The sequence below is a fragment of the Nyctibius grandis genome, chromosome 11 (assembly GCF_013368605.1).
Source record: "Nyctibius grandis isolate bNycGra1 chromosome 11, bNycGra1.pri, whole genome shotgun sequence".
Taxonomy (NCBI): Eukaryota; Metazoa; Chordata; class Aves; order Nyctibiiformes; family Nyctibiidae; genus Nyctibius; species Nyctibius grandis.
In genome coordinates, this window is record NC_090668.1 from 215,395 (window position 1) to 234,492 (window position 19,098).

Below are 19,098 nucleotides of genomic sequence, written 5' to 3' on the forward strand. Positions count from 1 at the left end.
CCCCCCAGGCCAACGTGGCCTTGGGGTTTAAAGCAGGAACTCGAGGAAGGTAAGCAGGGTCCCTCGGAAAGGTCAAGCCCCTCACGGGTCCCCAGACCTCAGCGGTCGCTTCTGAAGCTGAGAAGGGAACTGCTCCCCAGGAAAAGAGCATTTCCAAAGTTTAGGGTCTGCAGCGGTGATGGACACTCGTGGGCTCTGTCCCACATGTGGTGGCAGGGCGAGGAGAGAGGATACGCTGGGCTTTGGTCCGTGCCTGGCAACAGGCTCCTGCCCGCCTGTCCTGGAAAGCACCGAGCACGTACCGAGGGGCGCAGGGCTCGTGGGGGTCCCGCGTCTTCCTACATCCACAGCCCCGCTGCGGAGGACACCGATGCTCCCCAGCTCCCGCCGGGATGGCAGCAGCCGGAGCAGGGAGGTGCGGCTCTGCCTTCCCCCTCCGCCAGCCCCCAGCAGCGGTGCCTTCACAGTGAAGAAAGAGAAAGAAGAGGAAGGGGGAAAAGCATCCGAGGGGTCCGTGTTCCGTTCACCTGTCCACAGGGATGGGGGCGGTGAAGCGAGCACAGACACGCGCAGCGAGTGGAATACATCCATCAGGACGGATTTCTTCCAGCCGGGGAAGGGCCCCTGAGTCCTCCTGCAGTAATTTTCCAGGGCTGCTGATTGACTGGAGCCAGGCAGCCCATCCCAGCCCCCTCATCCCTCCCACGGAGGGGATGGTTGCATCATTTTGCCTTAAGAAATAAATAACCCCGGTGCCGAACCAGAAACTGCTTTGGAGGAGACCTTTATGCCAAGTACAGCGGGAAGCAGGAGCCTGGGAAGGATCTCTGGGACAGAGGACGAGAGGATTTTGCTGGTCGCTGGTGAGCAGGGGCAGGGATGAACCTGGCTGAGGTGGGAGCGTCCCCAGCACCGGGGCTGCCGGCACGGCTGTGGCACCGCGGCTCCAACAGCCCTGGACAAAACCAGTATCACCAACACAGCATCCTACCCCAAACACATCTGGGGAGAGCGGTGTTGTCTTCCCCGCTGCTCCCCAGGGCTCCCAGAGATCTCCCCGCTCCCGGCAGCCCAGCCCTCGCCCCAAGCACCCGCTCAGTGCCCGGCACTGGCGGCACGGGACCCCGCGCCGGCGCAGCGCCACGGCTCGCTGCGTCCTCGCCTCCAGGACGCTGCCTTCCTCATGTGAATCAGGTGTGATGGAAACAAAAAATAAATCAGCGGTACCCCGTTCCCAGGGGGCTGTTTTGTTACGATGGATCACGGCCCCAGAGCCAGGGGCCCCGGGAGCAGCGGCTAGGGAGGCAAAGGGAGGACGGATTTCTGGACGGCTGGAACCGCTGCTGCGAGCGGTACCCCCCACCCCGAGGTGCTGCCGACTCCGGGTACTACGGGAGAAACAGGAGCTGAGGTAGAGCAGTTGTGCGATGCCGCCTGTTTGGGACCCTGGAACGACCGTGCGATGAGAGAATGGATGAAACAAAACCAAAGGAAGGTGATTAGGAAGGAAAGGCATACATACAGATATCGGGCGATTCATCCGAGCCATCCGGACAATCCTTTTCCCCGTCACAGCGCCAGCCCTTAGATATGCACGTTATCTGATCTTTGCATGCAAACTGTTTGGGGCTACATGTCTTCGGTGCTGGATGAGAAAAGAAATAACGATAATAAACAAGATCAGTTTCTTCCCAAAGACAAGTTATTTTTAAAAAAAAATAAAATTTAAATTAAGGACTAGATTGCTTTTAGTTTGATTTCTTTCTAATGGCAAAGCAAAAGTTTTAGCCTGGCATCAGATCCATCAACCTTGCCCCTAAGGAAAGGAGAAAATTTAAACTGAAGCATTAATTACACTGCGAGAAAACAGGAACCGAGATCCATGATGCGCTAACAGATTTTAAAGATCATTTAACTTGGATGAATTAGCTCCTGGGAGCCAAAGGCGGTTTATTTTCTATGCTAGACAGTAAAAAAGACAGGGAAAAAAATAGGAAAACCCAAATGAGAACAAATTAAAAAGTAACATTTTTAAATCACAAAGACAGCAGCACCAGCAGCAGCAGGATGGGTTCTCCATCCATCCTGCACCCAGGAAACACACACCTGCCCGGCCGGGGGGGTCAGGGACCCCGGCACCACCCTCCGGGACACGCAGAAATAAAGCAAAGTCGTAACAGAACCAGCAGGAAAACCCAAAGCCCAGAGCACAGAACCAGCCCGAGCCCGGGACGGGAGCAGGGCTGGGCCGAGCCCCGAAGCTCTCCCCGGGGCGGCTCCGGACCAGGGCACGCTCTCCCCCGCCGAAACCGGCACCTCGAGGGGGCTGGCGGCAACGGGGGGTCCCTGCGCACCCGCAGCGCAGGCAGCGCGGCTCCCCCTTGCCGAAGGGTCACGGTTAGAAGGGAAGGCAGAGACCCTCACCCATCCCCGGCACCGCCAGGCCGCGCTTTGGCCAATGCCCCGCGGCGGGGGCAGCGCCAAACGTGAACAAGAAGCTCACGCAGCCGCACGGGTGATGCACATGGGGCGGGTACCAGGGCCGGGGGGTACCAGGGCTGGGGGGCACCAGGGCCGGGGGGCACCAGGGCCCATGCCAGGGCAGCGCCAGCAGCAGAAACTCAGGTAAGAGCCGCAGTCGGGAAGGGTCGATACGCAGGGGAGCCGTGCTGGCTTCGAGCCCGACCCGCCATGCCAGGGGCTCCCAGGCCAGGGCAGAGCCCGGCACCCGCAGTCCCGAGCTGTCTTCTTGCCGGTCTTCCAGCATTTCACCTTTTTCCCCGAGATCCAGCTCTCTCCAGCGAACACTTCCGCGCCGATCACAGCGTCTGCTGCGAACAGCAAGCCCCAGCCCTCAGGGAGGCACAAAATCTTGAAAACCCAACGAAACGCAACAGTGAATGTTTGTTAAAGCAAAGGCAAACACATGCAATTCCCTAAACATTTATCCTGTGTCATCCCTAGTCTTCTGCTACGTTCCCTGCTCCAAAGATCCACTTAACTTTTTGCTCAGTCCTCGGAGGGAGGGTCCCTGCCTCTGCCTCGCTGCAGCCACGCCGGGCAGCTCCACGGGCCGGAGCCGCAGCTCATTTCACGCGTTTCATGGCCCAGCTCGCCCTCGGGCTCCTGACGGGCAGAGAACGTGCTGTGATTTCTCTCCAGCTCCTGCCACGACAAGGAAATGCCGCAGCCAGGTCCAGGCAGCTTCTGTCCGGCCTGCAGCAGGATGCTGTGAGGGAAGAGGATGGGGAAGGTCCGGTCCCCAGCCCAAATCCCGGTTCCTAAAGGGCGGGAGTAAACTCTCCCACCGCGTAACGACACTAATTATTCCTCAGACCTGCAAAAGGGCTTTGTTTGATGTCACTTGGTTTGATTGAAGAGTACCACCTCCTACAGACCTTGCCTCCCTTCTGCCTTTAACGCATCAGCATCGGTGGCGTTGGAGCCGCTGCTCAGAAGGGAATGCTCGACACCACGACAGCGCAATCAAGATGGAGACTGGACGTATCAAAATGGATGAAACATCCCGGGTTACGAGCAGGTGCCTCCCCTCCACCGCCCCCCAGACCTCCTTTAGGTGGGGTATGACTGGGGACGAGGCCTGTCCCCTTCCTCCCGCGGGATGCGGCAGCGCAGGGCTGGCGGCTCGGGGACAGGCGCCTCCTGCAGCCAGGTCTCCTCCGCAGCCCGGCCGCCCCCTCTTCCCGGAGGGGCTCATCTGCCGCCTCCATCGCCCAGCCGTGAGCGTAGCAAATGCAAGATTCATTAAGAAAACCACAGCAAAGAACCAACCCTCCCTTGGATTTCCCGCTCTCCCTCATCCTCCCGGGTCTCCAGCAGCCACAAAGTGACCTACGGCTGCCACCACCACCCAGCCGACCGCAGCCGGCACCCAGGAGCCTGCCAGGCTGACAGCAGCCGCCACCTCCCCCAGGATCGAGCTCAGCTCCTGGCCCCTCACCTGCCTCCTGCCCACGAGTGGAGTGGGCAGATCTACAAACCCCCTGCAAGCGGCTCCCAGGATGCTGCCCCATCCCGGCCGCTCACAGCCCTGCGGGGCTGCGTCTCATGGGAGCAGAAACCAGAGACAGGACAGGATCGTGTTTTGCACTGGAGGCACCGGTCCAGGAGCAGAGATGCTCACCAGCAACATGGAAGGTTGGCCCCTTGCTCAAGGACATCATCCCCAAGCACCTGCACCCCACAGAGCAGCCCCGTCTCCGGGGCTGGCCGTGCTCGGACCGGAGCAGAGCAGGCTCCCCTGCGCTGGCAGCAGCTCCCCGGGGCAGGAGCAGCACACGTGGGATTTCTTCCAAGCACTGAAACATCGCTCACGCACGCACCGTCAGGCTGCACGTCACGGCTCTCCTCGAGGAAAGCCATCCCCGAGGACACGCACCCCCCACACAGCCGCGATGCTCCAGCTCAGCCCTCCCCCGGCGCCCGCAGACCCCAGGAGCCGTCCCGCTGCTCCCCACCGCCGCAGGGCACGTTGACCTGCCATAACACTGCGCCTGAGCCTGGCTCAAACCGCCCACCGTCCCCCCTCCGCCGCTCCCACACACGAGGACGGCTTCGGCAGCGCGAGGCCTCGCGGTTCCTAGAGCGGCTTTTGCACAACGTGGCTCCGCGCAGGGGGAGGGAAGGAAGGAGACCGCTTCCCCCTCGGCAGCCGGCTCTCTGGGCGCCTCGGCAACCCCACGCGCTTTCTGCTCTCGCACAGCACGTCCCCAGTGAGTTAAATGGCCCCAGAGTCAGTGTCGCGATGCCTCAGTGCCAGGTGGACAATCGGAGAAGGTGTCCGTTAACGCGTCCTTCACACGCAGCCAAACTCCCCTCCGAGAGCCAGGCGGCCGCGGCAGCGGCACCGGCAGCGGGGAGCGGAGCTCCAGCTCCGGGTCAGAGAATAAAGGCGCCTTCATGCAGCGCACAATGGCCAGCTCAGAGCGGGGCCAGGACAGCTGCGAGAGCCGCCGCGGAAAACACGTCCCTCCTCAGCAGCCGGAGGAGAGATCCCTGCTTAAAGTACCTCAAAGGGGGCAGAGAGAGGAAAAGTGTACTAAAAAATGCCCAAAAAAAGGCTATTTGGGTGCAAGCAAGGGGATCCTTCTTCTCCGGTCCAGGGTGGGAGCAGACACCCAGTGGGGATGCGGAGGGCAGCGGGGTCCTCCCAGGTGGGACGGGGACCGAGACCCATCGCCCCACGGACACGGGCGGCTGGAGGCTTCGCGCTGGAAAAGGCTGTTAAAGAAACACCACAAAACACATTTCATTTTTGCCTAAAGCAAGAATCGACACTTTCATTTAAACGGACTGTTTTGGGAGGCGGGGGAGCAGGAGGTCTTCACCTTGAGCAGAAGCCAAATTACCTTCAGCGCACAGACGAGTACGGCACAAAAACCTAGACAAACTGGAAGCAAACCACAAAAATACTAAAGAACCTCTTCCCTGAACAGGCCGTACTCCCTCTTCAGCCCAACTCCTCCTCCGCTCCGCAGGAGGAGGCGGCCGCTGCTCTGCAAAGGAAACGGCGCTGGCCATAAATACGGACTGGAATGAGCGTGATTTGCAAAACAGATGTTCGAGGGGGGGAGAAGAGAGCGCACGAGGGAGAAAAATAAATCCACTCCACATTCCTCCCAGGTCTCCATCCCCAGCCACCCCCTCCCCTCCACGCTCGCACACCCCATCTCGTGCGGCGAGGAGCCGGCCAAAGCACACGGCTCCTGCGCCGCGCAGAGCCCGGCTCGCCCTGCACCGGCCGGCACATGGGCACGAGCTCGGCCCCGGCAGCGAGCGGCAGCTCGCTCTGTGCCGGCCAGGATGGATGCAGCAGCCAGGTCCAAGGGGCAGCAGGGAGTTGGTGGGCTGCAGAGCCCCAGCCAGGCACCCGCACCGTGCACAGCCCACCCGGCCAGACGCTCCCAGCACCCAACGCCGCACGTGCGCGCTTCGCCTCGGTGAAACAAAACCCTGCCTGGTTGTTCTGACGGGCAAAATCCGGGCAGGAAACCATCGGAGCCCGGAGCCCCAGCGAGCAAAGGTGGCGTCCGCTGAGCTCCAGCCCCGGCGAGCTCACCCCCATCCCGAGCGCGTCAGCACGACGGGTGCGCCAGCGCGCGCCAAGGAGGCTGAACGCACGCCAAGGCACCGGGGAAGCCGCTGCTACGATCTGCTCTGCTCCCCATTACCGTTTTGGCCAATTTTGGCCACTTCTGGCTGATTGCCTTTCTCGGGGGAGAGCCCGTCCCGTCAGCCAGCTGAACACCACGTCTTCATCCCGCCATCCCTCAGCTCTCGAGCCATCGCTTGGCCAGAGCACACCACAACTCCAAGGCCGCTCTCCCGGTAACAGCCAAGCCCCTGTCCCCAGCGGGACCCCCGCGACGCTGGCATCCAGGCCCGCGGCACCAGGCTGGAAGATCGTCCAAGTCGCCCAATTAACCAAACACAAAAAACAGAGCCACCTTATACTTTCATTTTTCTCTCTCACGTCATCCGTCCTTTGTCCTTGAATTTCAGAAAAAACACGATTTGTTCCTTTTCTGTGCTTTCAGGACTCTCCGGATTTCCCAGTTTCTCTGCAGCCACGGGAAGGAGGCACACACACCCCTCGGCTCCTTCATGCTCCCTCAGGTCCAGAGGCTGGGGACAGAAGCCACCAGGCTGATGCTAAAACCCCAAATCCCCGCAGGGGCTCCCCCCTATGTTTGGGCAGAATTTGCAAGCTGACAACTAATGTAAATTTGTCGGGTCCTTTGGTTCCAAAAAGCTAGACAGGGTAATAGAGACATTTAAAATAACAAAACCTAAAGTTCCTAGGCACATTTTTTTCAGGAGGAAGGGGAAAGGAAGGCTGATGTGTTTGTTTTGCGTCTAAATACAAGATCTCTAAACAGCTCAAATGCATTTTTGCAATTCTTCCATCCGGCCCCCTCGAATGGGAAGATTCAAACCAGATCCAGACCCGCTGCTCCATCCCTCGAGCGCCGCCGCTGCGCACTCCCGGCCGTCCCGACGGAGAAGCCGCAGGTATGCACGCTGGGCTGGGGGAAGGGGCCCGGCCAATTGCTAAGTAAATATTGACTTTAAAATACATTTATTTTTTTTCCTCTTTTCCTTTTAAGTCTGCCTATTGCATCTAAATCACGAGGCATCAACCTTCTTTAAAGAAAAAAGACAACTTTGAGAAGAAAAGCCCGCTCCGCTCTGCCAGAGCCATCGGAACGGCAGCAGAACGCCGTGCGCGGGAGCGTGCCCCGGCCCAGGGCGATCCCGAGGGTCCTGAGCGGGTCTGCTGCCGCTCGCCTGATGTTGGGGAGCACCAAGGAGGCGAGCTGCAAACAACGACAACAACGCAACCCAAGGGAAGCGCCGGCAGAGCCCCGACCGTCCCTTCGGGCGCTGATCCTGCGCACCCCGCAGCGTGCCGGCACCTTCCCTGGTTTTTCATCTCTGGCTTCTGCTTCGACCAGACCAGGGGATGCTCTTGAGAAACAACAGCTGGAAGCTCCCGTCCCGTCTGCCCCCAGGCCCATCCTGGGGCACGGTCGGGGCCGGCACCCCACACACCAGACCCCGCTGCTGGGAGGGACAGGCAGGATGGGTTCCATCTGCTGCCCAGAGCTGCCAGACTCGCAGGCAGCCCCGCTCAGGCCACACGGAGCGGCGAAGCGCTTGGCGAGGGGATGCCAGGGCACGGGGACGCCAGGGCAAAGACTGGGAGCCACTGGGTTCTGCACCAGGTACCCCGGGGTGCGCCAGGTACGGGGAGCCCAGGACCCCGACGTCCCCCTCCGCTCCCAGCGGGCAGCAGAGCCCCCAGGGCCAGGGCAGGGGGAGGTGACATGACCCAAGGGTGCGAGGAAGCAGCCCCGGCAGAGCCCTCGGCACACGCGGCCCCGAAGAGCCCCGGCACCCCGGGGTCTGTCCCCGGTGCCGGCCAGCGCAGCCCCCCGACACCTCCACCGGGACAGGACTGGCACCGGCTGCAGGACCCGCCATCACTGCCTGCCCCGCTCACACAAAGGGGAGCGGGGAGAAGAGTGGGGGGAGAAGGATGATGGATGGGGAGCGGGGCGAGAACATGCCCCTGAGGGAGGACGGAAGATGGAGGCTGCCCAAGAGCATCTGTCCCCGGCGGGGAGAAGGAAAGGGAATAAAACCAGATTGTGGTTCCCAAGGGCTGCCCTCATCCCCGACAGCCCTGCTGCCCCCCGACTGCAAACAGACCCGGGGGGGCCGGTTCAAATGCGAACACGCATCAGGAAATCTGGACGCGCTGGGAGGAATGCGCTCCCCCCACCCAGCCCCTTCCCCTCCTGCTCCCCGGGCTCCGGCAGCTCCGTAGCCTTCAGATGAAATGCATTAAAAAAAGAAAAAAAGGAAAAAAAAAAAAAGATTTGCATTTTAAACCAAATTCAGAAGCTGGGAGCTCTGCGCTGGAGCGCGATCCCCCTCGTCCCCCTCCTGCCGCCAGCCCCACGGAGAGGTCCGCAGAAGAATGAGCTGAAAAATGGCAGGAGATGGAACCAGATGAAACAAATCCACAGCGTTTTCAGAACTGGAAAAAAAAAAGGGCTTGATCATAGCAAACGTGGTGGGGAGGGGCAGAAGGGGCAGGCTCCAGCCACGCAGCGAAGGGTGTTTCAAGGAAGAATCACGCTTTTTTGATTTCTTTCTCTTTTTGCAGCTTATCTGCAATTTAAATGAACAAAACCAAGAAAAAAGCCTTTGCAGCCAAGAGAAAGGGGCTTAAGTCCTCTGGGTGCCGTTGGACAGGCTGCAGCCGTCCCTGGCCAGCGGCCATCCCTGCGGGGGCTGCCCCGCCGCCCGCCCCGCACCCCTCTGCCCGGGCTGGGCCTGCTGCCCCGGCCGAGGGACGGGGAGGGGGCAGCGGCTGCGGGCAGGGGACCCGGCCAGCCGGGGGGCTGCCGCAGAGGCCCCCCCGCCTCCCCTACCTGCTCAGGAGGTTTTATTCCCTTTATTTATTCCAGCAATAAGAAGTGGGATGTTGATACCCTCGGCAGCCGGGAACCCAAACAGAATACAGTGTTCTGCACTGGAGGCAGTTATTTATGGCTTGTGGCTAAAGCTGATAACGCTTCCTCCAGAGACCCGCCTGCGCTGGCAATAAAGCAATTGCACGTTGTAGATTAATAGCCATTTCATCTGGGCAGCTGGATCGGGGGCAGGAGGCTGCCGGGGCTCCGCGCAGCGCCCGCGGCCGAGCGCAGCCCGCGGGGCTTTGCCGGGGCAGGAGGGTGCCGCGCTTCCTCCCGCCCGGGATGGGCATCGGCTCGCCGAGGCTTTCAAAGCGCTGGAGCCGGGCCAAAACCATTGGCCTTAATTCATTAGTCAACTCAATTTCTCTGGCTTCGCAAATAGGGACTTTGTCTGAGATGGGGAAACGGAGCAGAGCAGCTATTGTGCCCCGGGAGCGGGCAGAAAGGGCCCTTTGAGGGGACACTCTGCCGGAATAAGAGTCACTTTTATCCCAGAATAATTAGTGTGCTCTGAGTACACTAATTATTCCGGCATAAAGGGACTTTTATTCCCGAGCAGCGCGTCCGCACAGGGAGCTGCTCTGGATGCTGGTCCACCTGCCCGTGTGAACGCAGCCCCCGTGCCAGGGACGACCCGGCCAGCCCCGGCTCACGGGGACCGCGGACGTGGGGACCCACCGGCCACCTTGGGGTGGCTGCCCCTGCAGGTGCCAACCATGGCACGGACGAGGCCATGGGCCTGCAGACATTTCAGGTGATGTTTTCAGGACCAGGGGAGGAAATTTCCCTCCTTGGAAATAACCCGGGAATCGCGGGTCCCTGCTCAGGGGCAAAGGCAGTGGCTGGCCCTGGGGCAGAGGCACAGGCACGGCCCGACCCTCTGCACCGCATCTGCCCCCAGCGCCCCGCAGCATCCGCCCGGGCCGCGGGAACGCAGCCGCCGCGGGAAGTATTAAACCCAAGTGCTTCCTTTTCCAAACAATAAAAAGGCACCACGAGCACCGGGAGGAAACCCTTCACAGCCTTCTCCCAGCTCCCCCCCAGCGCCGGCTGTCCGGAGGGATGGGGTTCGTCACCGAGCCGGCACGTGCGCCCCAGGGGGGACAGGGACGCCGCTGTCCCCCGGGGTCAGAGCCGCCCTCGAGTGTCGTGGCCGCAAACCCAGCCGGGTACGGCCGAGGGCATCGCCGCCAGCAGCTGGGACGGGCAGAGCGCACGTGCCCAGACCAGGCTGCGCCGAGGCGGGTGGGCACCGGCCGGCAGCCCCTCCACCAGCGAGCGGGTCTGGCGCCTGGAGAGCACAGAGGGGCCGGGCAGGCAGCGGGGCGCGCGGCTGCTCCCCGGTGCCGCAGCGTCACGCTCCCGGCATGAGCATTTGCGCCCACGTGCGATCCTGTAGGCCACGATATTCAAATTCCGAGCACAGCACAAACAGAAAATCACCGGGCACACTGCGGGGTGCCACTGCGGCATCGAGGGGCTCTGCCCCCCGGGGTGCAGCGAAGCAGAGGGGGGGACACCAGGAAGGACTCAGCCCCAGAGAGCCGCGACGCTCGACTGTTCAGCAGCTACAATGAACCGCTGTGAATCCGGGGCCCGGCGAGCGCTCGGTCCCCCCGCTCAGACGGCTGCAGCGGCGCCGGCAAACAAAGAGCTGCACCATAGTAAGCAAATGGACTAGATTGATGCGTGTCAAAGCGCTCAGCAGATTAAAATAACAATTTGCCTGGCAGCCCACGGCAAACAAAACCCAGCCACCCCCAGCAAAGCCGGGGCAGGGGAGGAGCAGCGCGATGGCTCGGAAAGCCTTCGTCCCCCCCAACCAAAATCCTCCTCCTCAGCTTGGTTGCCCAGGGATGGGCACCAGAGCCCCGAGCCCAGCAGCAAGTCTAAAAGCAGCAGTTACTTCCCTCGCCCCCATTATTCACCAAGCGAACCGCACGCTCGCTGTTCACCTCGCCCTTCACCTGCCCATCACCGGCTGGCACGCCAGGATGCGACCGTCAGCGCCCGCCCATCCTTGCCGTGATCTCATTTGGAGAAACAGCATCTTGCAAGAGGCCAATTAGTCCACTCAATTAAAGATGCAACTTCCAACTCAATTAGACTCCCTCCCAGCCATCCACAATTCCCGCTGACACCTCGGTCCACATGTTCTGGACATTCCAGACCTGCTGTCACCTTCCCTGCAGGTGACACTCCCCGGGGCCGAGGCTGCTCCTCCCATCCCTCCCCGCGGTGGCACCTCAAGCACGGTCCCACCGGAGAAGCTCCAAGCTGCCCGCAAGGTCGTTATCCAACGTTTCAGCTGCCAACCCCACAAGCCCTTCGCTTCAAGCAGCGCTGGGACCGTCTCTGATCCTGCAAAGCATCTGCATGATTGCAGCTCCGGTCTGCTCCGCTCCCCTGGCTGAGGAAGGACATTGCGGGTCTATATTTAGCCCTAGAAATGGCTGGACTGCGTTGGGGAAAGCAACCTCACACAGCAGAATAACATCCAGCAAAACAGTCCGCCCGGCCCACCCAGTACTTTTATTTTCTTAAAATAAGAGAAACAGAGCGAAGAAAACAAGAAGTTTGAGCCGAATTAGAAAATGCTGAAAATATTTGCTGCTGCTTGCCACTGGCAGGTCGGCCTGCCAAGGTACATTAAATGGAAGTGACTGAAAAGTTAAGTCAACAGCAAAACCTGGTCTGTAAATAGCTTGAGTCAGTCTTGCTCTGGCTTGCAAAATCCGAAGGAGAGGAAAATGCATCCCCTCGGCAGCGAGCTGCGGTGCGGATGGAGCCGACGCGGCGTTCGGGAGAGCCAGCGCCGGGCAAAACCTCCCCTGGCGCTCGGCAAGGCCCCGGCACACGCTGCCCACGGGGTCCTGGGTGCCACCGGCTGCCCCAGCCGCCCACGGGGCCCAGCAGGCACCTCCGCGTGCCCTGAGATGGGACCACCCCCACAGCACTCGGTCCAGCACCAACGGTGCCGGCTGCTCCCCCAGCGCAAAGCAGGGCTCGGTGGCCTCCGCCGGCTCCTCCGCACGGCCGCGACACAAATGGGGCCCAGAAACGCGCACACACACCCCCCAACCCCAGGGAACAGCAGCTCCTTCCCTTAGCGGACCCGGCAGGACCCCGGGGAGCAGCACACCCACAGCGGCGGTGGAAGGGGACAGGCCGCCGGGGGAACGCCGGCCTGCGGCTCCCGGCTGGGGACTGAGAGGGACAGAGAGGGACGTCCGTGGGAACGCGGCCAGACGCGCTTTCCGGGAGGTGACAGAGATAAAATTCAGCCCGGGCACAAGGAGAGTCTTGTCTGCCTGGCAAGGCAGGGACCACAGGAAGGAAACGGGCAGACGCATCCACCGCTCGCCAGCTGAGCCGGCCACGCGCCACCGGGAGCCGGCGCCGTCTCCAAGGAGCCCATTTCCCAACCCCGGGAGCGCTGGATTCATCCCGGTAGTTCAACTTGCTGGGGTGAGCTGGGAGCAGAGCAACTTCGCGCTCGGCCAAGGCTCTGCCCGAGGCCCCGCTGGCAGGCGGGCGGCTCTCGGTGAGGCGCAGCCCCCGCGCAGGGCTGAGGGTCGGCCAGGGGGTCTCGGTGCCCAGGGCTGGCACAAAGAAGGTGCTCAACACAGATCTGGGAACTGAAACCATTTCAACGCCTGGAAGAGGAACCTCCTGCTCCGTGACAAAGCCGCGGTCTCGCCCGCTGGTTACCACCGCCCTGATCGTGCCGACTCAGCAGGAGCGGCGCAGCCCATCCCACCCCGGGCGCTCGATGGCTCCCGAGGGCCCAGCCCTGACTGCAACGCCCCGGGCTGTCTCACGCTTTTGGGAAGCACCCCCTCGCACCCCCTTCCCAGGGCAAAAGGCACTTGCAGGGGCACGTGCTTCTGCACCGTTTCGGAGAGGCAGTTCGGGGCCCAGGCTGGCCAGAGTCTCACCGAAAGGCCAGCCCCGAGGAGCACGGGAAGCCATCCTCCTGCCCCAAAGCTGCTCGTGTCACCACCCTGTCCCTCCCCAGGGGACTCGAGGGCTGTGTTCCTGGGGCCCCCACGGAGCAGCTGTTTTACGCAGCGTTTCCCCTAACTTGTCTCTGCTTTTCTGCTCTGATCCTGCTGTTTCTGCACGGAGCCTGCGCTGGCCAGCGAACCAGGCAGGCAACCAGCCCTGCCCCGCTGGGAGCCAGCAGCACTGGGCAGCCGTGGATCAGGTACGGGCTGGTGGCAGAGAGGAACCAACGAACGCCAAAGTGGAGTCAGCTCCTCCAGAAGAGGAGGCCCTGGGGCCAGGGCCTTTGAGGACGGGGAGGACCAGGGTGGTTTTGCTCCCCATCAGCCCAACGGGTACTCGACACTGGAGGAAAAGCATCACCAGCTGGAGGGTGCGGGCAGCCCCGGCGCCTTCCCGGCCCGCAGGCTCCCGCGAAGCACGTGGAAACAGCACGGAGAAAAAACAAGGGGCGAGCAGTGGGGCTGAGGCACCAAAGAGAAGGGGGACACCACAGCTGTTCCCACCTCCGCACCACCCACAGCGCCTCGAAACAGCTCGGGAAGCAGCGAGAAGGCAACGCCTCGGTGTCGCCCCAAAACAGGCAGTGCTGCCCGGCTTTGCCGGGGATGCCCCACTGCTGCCCCATCCTCTCGACGTCAGCGCACGTCACCAGACAGAGAGCACGCGGGACAGGGGCTGGAGCTCAGCCCTCTCCTCCAGACACCGCAGTGGCACCAGGGCCACTGGCATCGCAGAGCACAGCACCTCCCGCGCAGGGGCAGAGCCCCGCGGGGCTCCCACGAACCCCAAGCTCTGCAGAGCAGAGGGTCTCGCCGGGACACTCCACACGGGGATGCCAGGCCCCCTCCCCGCCATTGCACAGAGGAGCCCCAGCCGGTCCCCACGGGCAGCCCCTCTGACAGCTCCCGCCTTCTCCTCCCAGCACCCCCAAACACTCCTCTCTTCACCCCTGCTGAACCCAGCACGGCTCTGGGCACGTCCACGCATGCCCAGGAGAACAGCGTGTGCGCACACGCGTGTACACGCGGGCACACGCGCTCCCCTCGCGCGCACGAGACACGCCAGACCACCAAAGCAGCGAGGGGGAAGCGCTGCACCGTAACACCGCAGCCACCCCTAACCACAGGTATTTCCAACACAGAAGCGGGGTGACCCCTGCCTGCCCTCGCTCCTCTCCCGAAGGCTCCCCAGCTCTGCCCACCGAGGCAGCGGCACCCAGGGAAGCTCCACGCCACCCAGCAAGCAGCAGAGGAGCTCCAGCACACAGGAGCCATGCACCAGCACCCTTTGTCCCCCTGGAAAAGCTTCCTGCCCCCTCACCCCACTGGCTGGACTTTGCCTCCCCCTTCCCCTGCAGCCAAAGCCAGAACAAGTGAACAGCTTCCAGAGCTGCAGAGGCAGAGGTTTGGGGGTGCAAACCGAGGCAGCGAGTGTGGGGAGTTGGGTCTCTGGACAAGGACGGGGACCCTGCACCCCACTCCCAGTGGCACCCCGGCAGCACCGGGTCCGCCACGGCTCCCCCAGAGCCGCGCTGCACCGAGCTCGCCCCTGTCCGCAGCAGGGTCGGGCAGAGGGAGACCCACGGCTGGGTGGGGTGGGTGACAGGTCAGGGAAACCAGAGGCCGGCCAGGACCAAGGCACCAGCTCAAATGCCACCAAGGTGCCACCTTCCGCTTCCCAGCCAGCCCAGCGGCAGCCCTGCCAGAGCGGGGGGCTTTGAGGTCCCCCTCCGCATCCTCCCATCCAGACTCGCACAGCTCCTTCCCCAGCCCTCCGGAAGACCCCTCGTCCTGCTGCGCTGCCCAAGGCTCCATGGGGCCGGACCGGACCTCACCCCCACCGCCACCCCCACGGGGAGCCCCTGGGGCGGGGAGCACGCTGCTGGGAGGAGGAGGCGTCTCTGCCCCGGCTTTTGCCCCACTCCAGCTCCCGGGGTGGAGAAGAGGCCGGAGGAACTTCCCCACAGCACATCGCCATTCTGCAGCCCCGTTTCCAAAGGCAACGCAGCTTATGCAATGAGTGATGCCTGTCCCTCCGCCCCCACCAACTTCGGGATCCGCTGGCGGCTCTGAGCAACCATCGAGCGGGGACGACGCCTCCGAGACCTGGGGTCCCCGGGAGCGGGGCAGGAGCAGGCGACCCCGGCAGCTCGGCTGCTAGCCATCACCTGCACCACTGAGCCCACCCAGCCGGTGCCAGCGGGTCAATCAGCCCTGCGCTAACGACCATGTGGGTGTCAGCTGAGCAGGGGCGGCTGCGGGGTGCCACGAGCTGCTCTGCTCCTGCCATCTCCCTTCCAGGGACGCTAATTAAGCACCTGGACCTGCGGCAGGGCAAGGAGGGACTGGAGGGATGGAAACCGCAGGCTCCAGCCTCCTGCTGCCCCAGACACTAATCTGGAGCAGGGACCTGGCGTTTGCCCGAACCTCCTCCGTCCCTCTGACCTGGTGACAGGTCAGACACTGCCACGACACCAAACGCCAGCGGCTTTGCCTGGTTCGCTCCAAGGTGGGCAAAGGAAGGGGACAGAAAAGCTTCCCAAAAAAACCCTCGACAATCAGTTGCGCCTTCGCCAGGCCGTTCCCATCGGGACAGAGGGACTCTGCAAGAGGAAAGCTGAGCGTGCCCACACAGGACCCCCATCTCTCTGCTTTTAAAGGGAAAAACAGCCCCCTGCCCCGCGCATTCAGGCGTCGCAAGGAACTTCTCCACGGCCGGTTCCCGGCTCGCTCGGCTGCCAGCTCCTGAACGCGCTCGCGCTGCCAAGAGCAGCCCCTCGCACACTCAAAAGCCCGGCCATGGAGCTGACGAGCTCGCTAAAGTATGCGCTGAATAGATCAATAAGAGCAGGGACGTGCGCAGCTTGGAAAAAAGCGGCTGGCGGGGGAGGCTGGACAGACAGACAGACAGAGCGAGCCCCATCGCTGGGTAAACATTTTCCCAGTGTCACCAGACCGGCCACGGCCAAACTCCGCAGTGGGGCTGTCGCGGCTCCAGGAGCAGCCCCGGTTATGCAAGAGCGGGGGCGCAGGGCGAGGCCGGGCTGCCGCGGCTGCCCCCGGGGAGCGGGGGGACCCCGGCCCCAGGGACCCCCGGCCCAGGCCCCCGCAGCGGCGCCGCGGTCCAACTTCCCAGCCAGGCTGCGGGGACAACTTTGGACCCCAGAGAAAACGGGATCCGGGCGAGCTGAAAGTGCCCAAAAACTGGCAAAGAGGGAGAAAAACGGGGAGCGCGAGCGAGCGGCGGCTGCGGGGGGGGACGGGGAGGGGGCGCATCCTCCCACTGCGGCGCGGCGGAGGGGCGCGGGGAGGGGCGGCCGGCGGGGAGGGACGCGCCGCCCGCGCCCGCTCCCGGTGCCCCCGGTGCCCCCCGCGGCGCGGCGGGGCCGGGCTGCGCCCGCTCTGCTTTGTCACGGCGGCGCTGCGGGGGCCGCGCGGAGCCCCCCGGCCCCCCGCCGGCCCGGCCGAGCGCTGCGGCCCCGCCGGAGCCCGGCTGCTCCCGGCCCCGCGCCCCCGACAGCGGCCGCGGGGCCGCGCAGCTGCGGCACCCCCCCCCCCGCCGCCCTCCCCGCACCGCTCCGCTCCCCGCGGGGGCACCGGGACCGGCCCCGCACTCACCTTCGAGGGCGCGGGCGGCGGGCGCGGCCAGCAGGGCCAGCAGGCACCCGGCGAGGGCCAGCAGCGGCCCCATGCCGGCGGCTCGGCGGCGGCTCCTCACGCCGTGCTGCCCGCGGGGCGGTGCGTCCCGGGCCCGCGCACCGACATCCGCGGAGGGAGGGGGCGCGGGGGGGGCGGGCGCGGAGGGCCGGGACGGGGCGGGGGGGGTGGGGGGGGGGGCGGCCGGGGGAGGGACGGGACGGGGCGGGCGGACCCTCCGGGCTGGGCGGCGGCGGCGGGGCGGGGGCGGGGGGCTGCGCGCGCCGCCGCCGCCGCGGAGGGATGGATGGAGCGCGCGCCGCCGCCCGCCTGACGTCACCGGGCTCGAGCCGCCGCCGCCGCCGCGCGCGCGAGGGGGGGGGGGGGGGGCGTCCGCGCGGATGAGGGAGCGGGGGGTCCTGCGCGGCGCGCATGCGCGTGCGGTGGCGGGGCTGCGCCCCCCGGCCGGGCCCGGGGCGGGTACGGTACGGGCACGGTACGGGCACGGTATAGGCACGGTATAGGTACAGCACAGGTGCGGCACAGGCCTGGCAGGGACAGGGACAGACACGGGCCGGCCCGGGGGCGGCCATGGCAGGGTCTGCCTGCGGCACCGGGGGGCCCGGCCCCCGGTTGGGTTTCACTGGCCCAGCTCTGGCTCTCAAGTGAGGCAGAGAGTTACCCACGCTCGCCACCGGCTCCTGGCTCTTCTGCCCCACGAGCCCACCGCGGGGGTTCGGCAGAGCCGGGGCCAGCGGCTCCATCCCCAAAAAACAACCTCTGTTCTCTCACCAAAACATCCTTTTCTCTGCAGGGAATGTCTCATCCTGCCCCGGCCTTTGCTAATGCGTCTCTGTCACCGCAATCTGCGTTTTTGGCTGGTCAGGGCCGGGGCCACGCTGCCAATAATTGCGACATTTTAGAAGGCCCCGGGGATCCAGCTGGCTCCAGGGACCCAGACACGACCCAGGCTGCAGGGGGCTGCCGGCCAGGCAGGGGTCTGGCAGCCCGGACCCCTCCCCAGGCCGAGCTGACTGCCAGCCCGCCCCATCACTTCTCCAGCTGTGGGTCCCGGTGGGGCTGGCTGCCTTCCGCCACCCCAGGAGAGCCGCTCGTCACTCCCCTACCACCACAGCCACAGCCGTGACATCAGAGCCGTGACATCAGAGCCAGAGCCGTGACGTCACTCGTGCCACAGCACCCCGCCGTCACTCGTGCCACAGCACCCCGCCACGCCGCTGCCTGCAAGGGGCTGAGGGCCAGTGCCAAGGGGAGGTGGGGAGTGGTGCAGGCACCCGTCATCAGGCAGCTGCCTGCAACCCCCCAGAGTGATGTCACCTGTTAAAACAATGATGTCACACGCCGGCCCCGCCGCACCCGGTGAGGCAGCAGTGCTGGCAGAGGCGGGGGGCGGGAAGCAGCCCAGAGGCAGCCAGCCAGAAGTGGGGGGGCTGGTTCAGGCTGCTGCTGCACCAGATGTTTGGGAGGAAGGTCCAGATGTTCCTGGGAAGCCCCCCCAGCAGAAGTGCCGGCGGGGGCACAGGCAGGGGATGCCCCAGGGGGTGTGGGGGGGGGCTGAAGGGCCGCTCTGTGGCCCCCACCACTGCAGCAGAGGCCCCGGAGGTTGCGCAAGCCCCGCAGAGCAGAGATGGTTGGGATGGCTGTGGCCATGCGCTCACCAGGGTTCCTCCCACGCGTGGCCCCTGGCCAGCGCCCGCCCAGGGTGGCTCTGCACAGCCCCCTCCCCACGCACAGACGCTCCCCACGCACCCCCTGCCCTGCAGGCGCTACTGGGCTCTGCTGCCCCCCAGGGCAGTGCGCCCCGTGGCACCCCAAAGGTGGCGGGACAAAGGCCATTGCCACCCCTCGCACCCCCGGAGCCTCACAGGGGTCTCGCTGCAGATGCTGGCAGCTGGGGAGGGGGTTGGCAACACCAGGTGCTCTCAGGCCGCCCCTGCCCAGCACGGGTCAATCATTGAGGGTCCCGCTGCAAAGCCCCTCCTGGGCAAACACGCTGCCGGACCTCGTCCCGCTGCGGTCCCGAGCAACGGGTGGAGGGACGCCTGTGACGGGGTCACCCGGATGCTGCCCTGGACGGGGGATCTGTGGGGGCTGAGCGGGGCCGGGAAGCCGTTTTCCCGGGCCCAGAGGTTCCTCGCTCCTCCGGGGATGCCGATCCGGGGATCGCGGCCCCGGACACGTCTGGTGCTCGTCAGGGCCACGAGCACGGCGGGTTCACCGGCGCCGCGGCGTGAGGAGCGACGGGGGGAGCGCGGGGACCCGACCGCGGGGCTGCGCACCCCGGGGCTCTGGCAGCGGCCCTGCCCTTGGCCCGGCCCCGCAGCCCCAGCACCGGCAGCCCCGGCCCCCACGTCCCCCGCCCCGCCCCGGTGCCACCGGCGGTGCGGCAGCGCCCCCTGGCGGCTCCGAGGTGGTACTGCCCGGCGCGG

General features: G+C 64.6%; 1 protein-coding gene across 3 annotated transcripts in view; it reads right to left on the bottom strand.

Moving 5' to 3' along the window:
* LRP1 (LDL receptor related protein 1) overlaps positions 1–16,720 on the bottom strand; it is an 80,473-nt gene extending 63,753 nt beyond the window's left edge. For all 3 annotated transcript variants that reach the window (XM_068410007.1, XM_068410006.1, XM_068410009.1), the window contains exons 1-2: positions 16,631–16,720; positions 1,523–1,645 (exon numbers count right to left, since the gene is read on the bottom strand). In XM_068410007.1, coding sequence (XP_068266108.1) covers positions 1,523–1,645; positions 16,631–16,703 — 196 coding nt within the window. In that variant the 5' untranslated portion in view covers positions 16,704–16,720. The remainder of the gene's footprint in view (positions 1–1,522; positions 1,646–16,630) is intronic.
* Between the last annotated feature and the right edge of the window lie 2,378 nt (positions 16,721–19,098).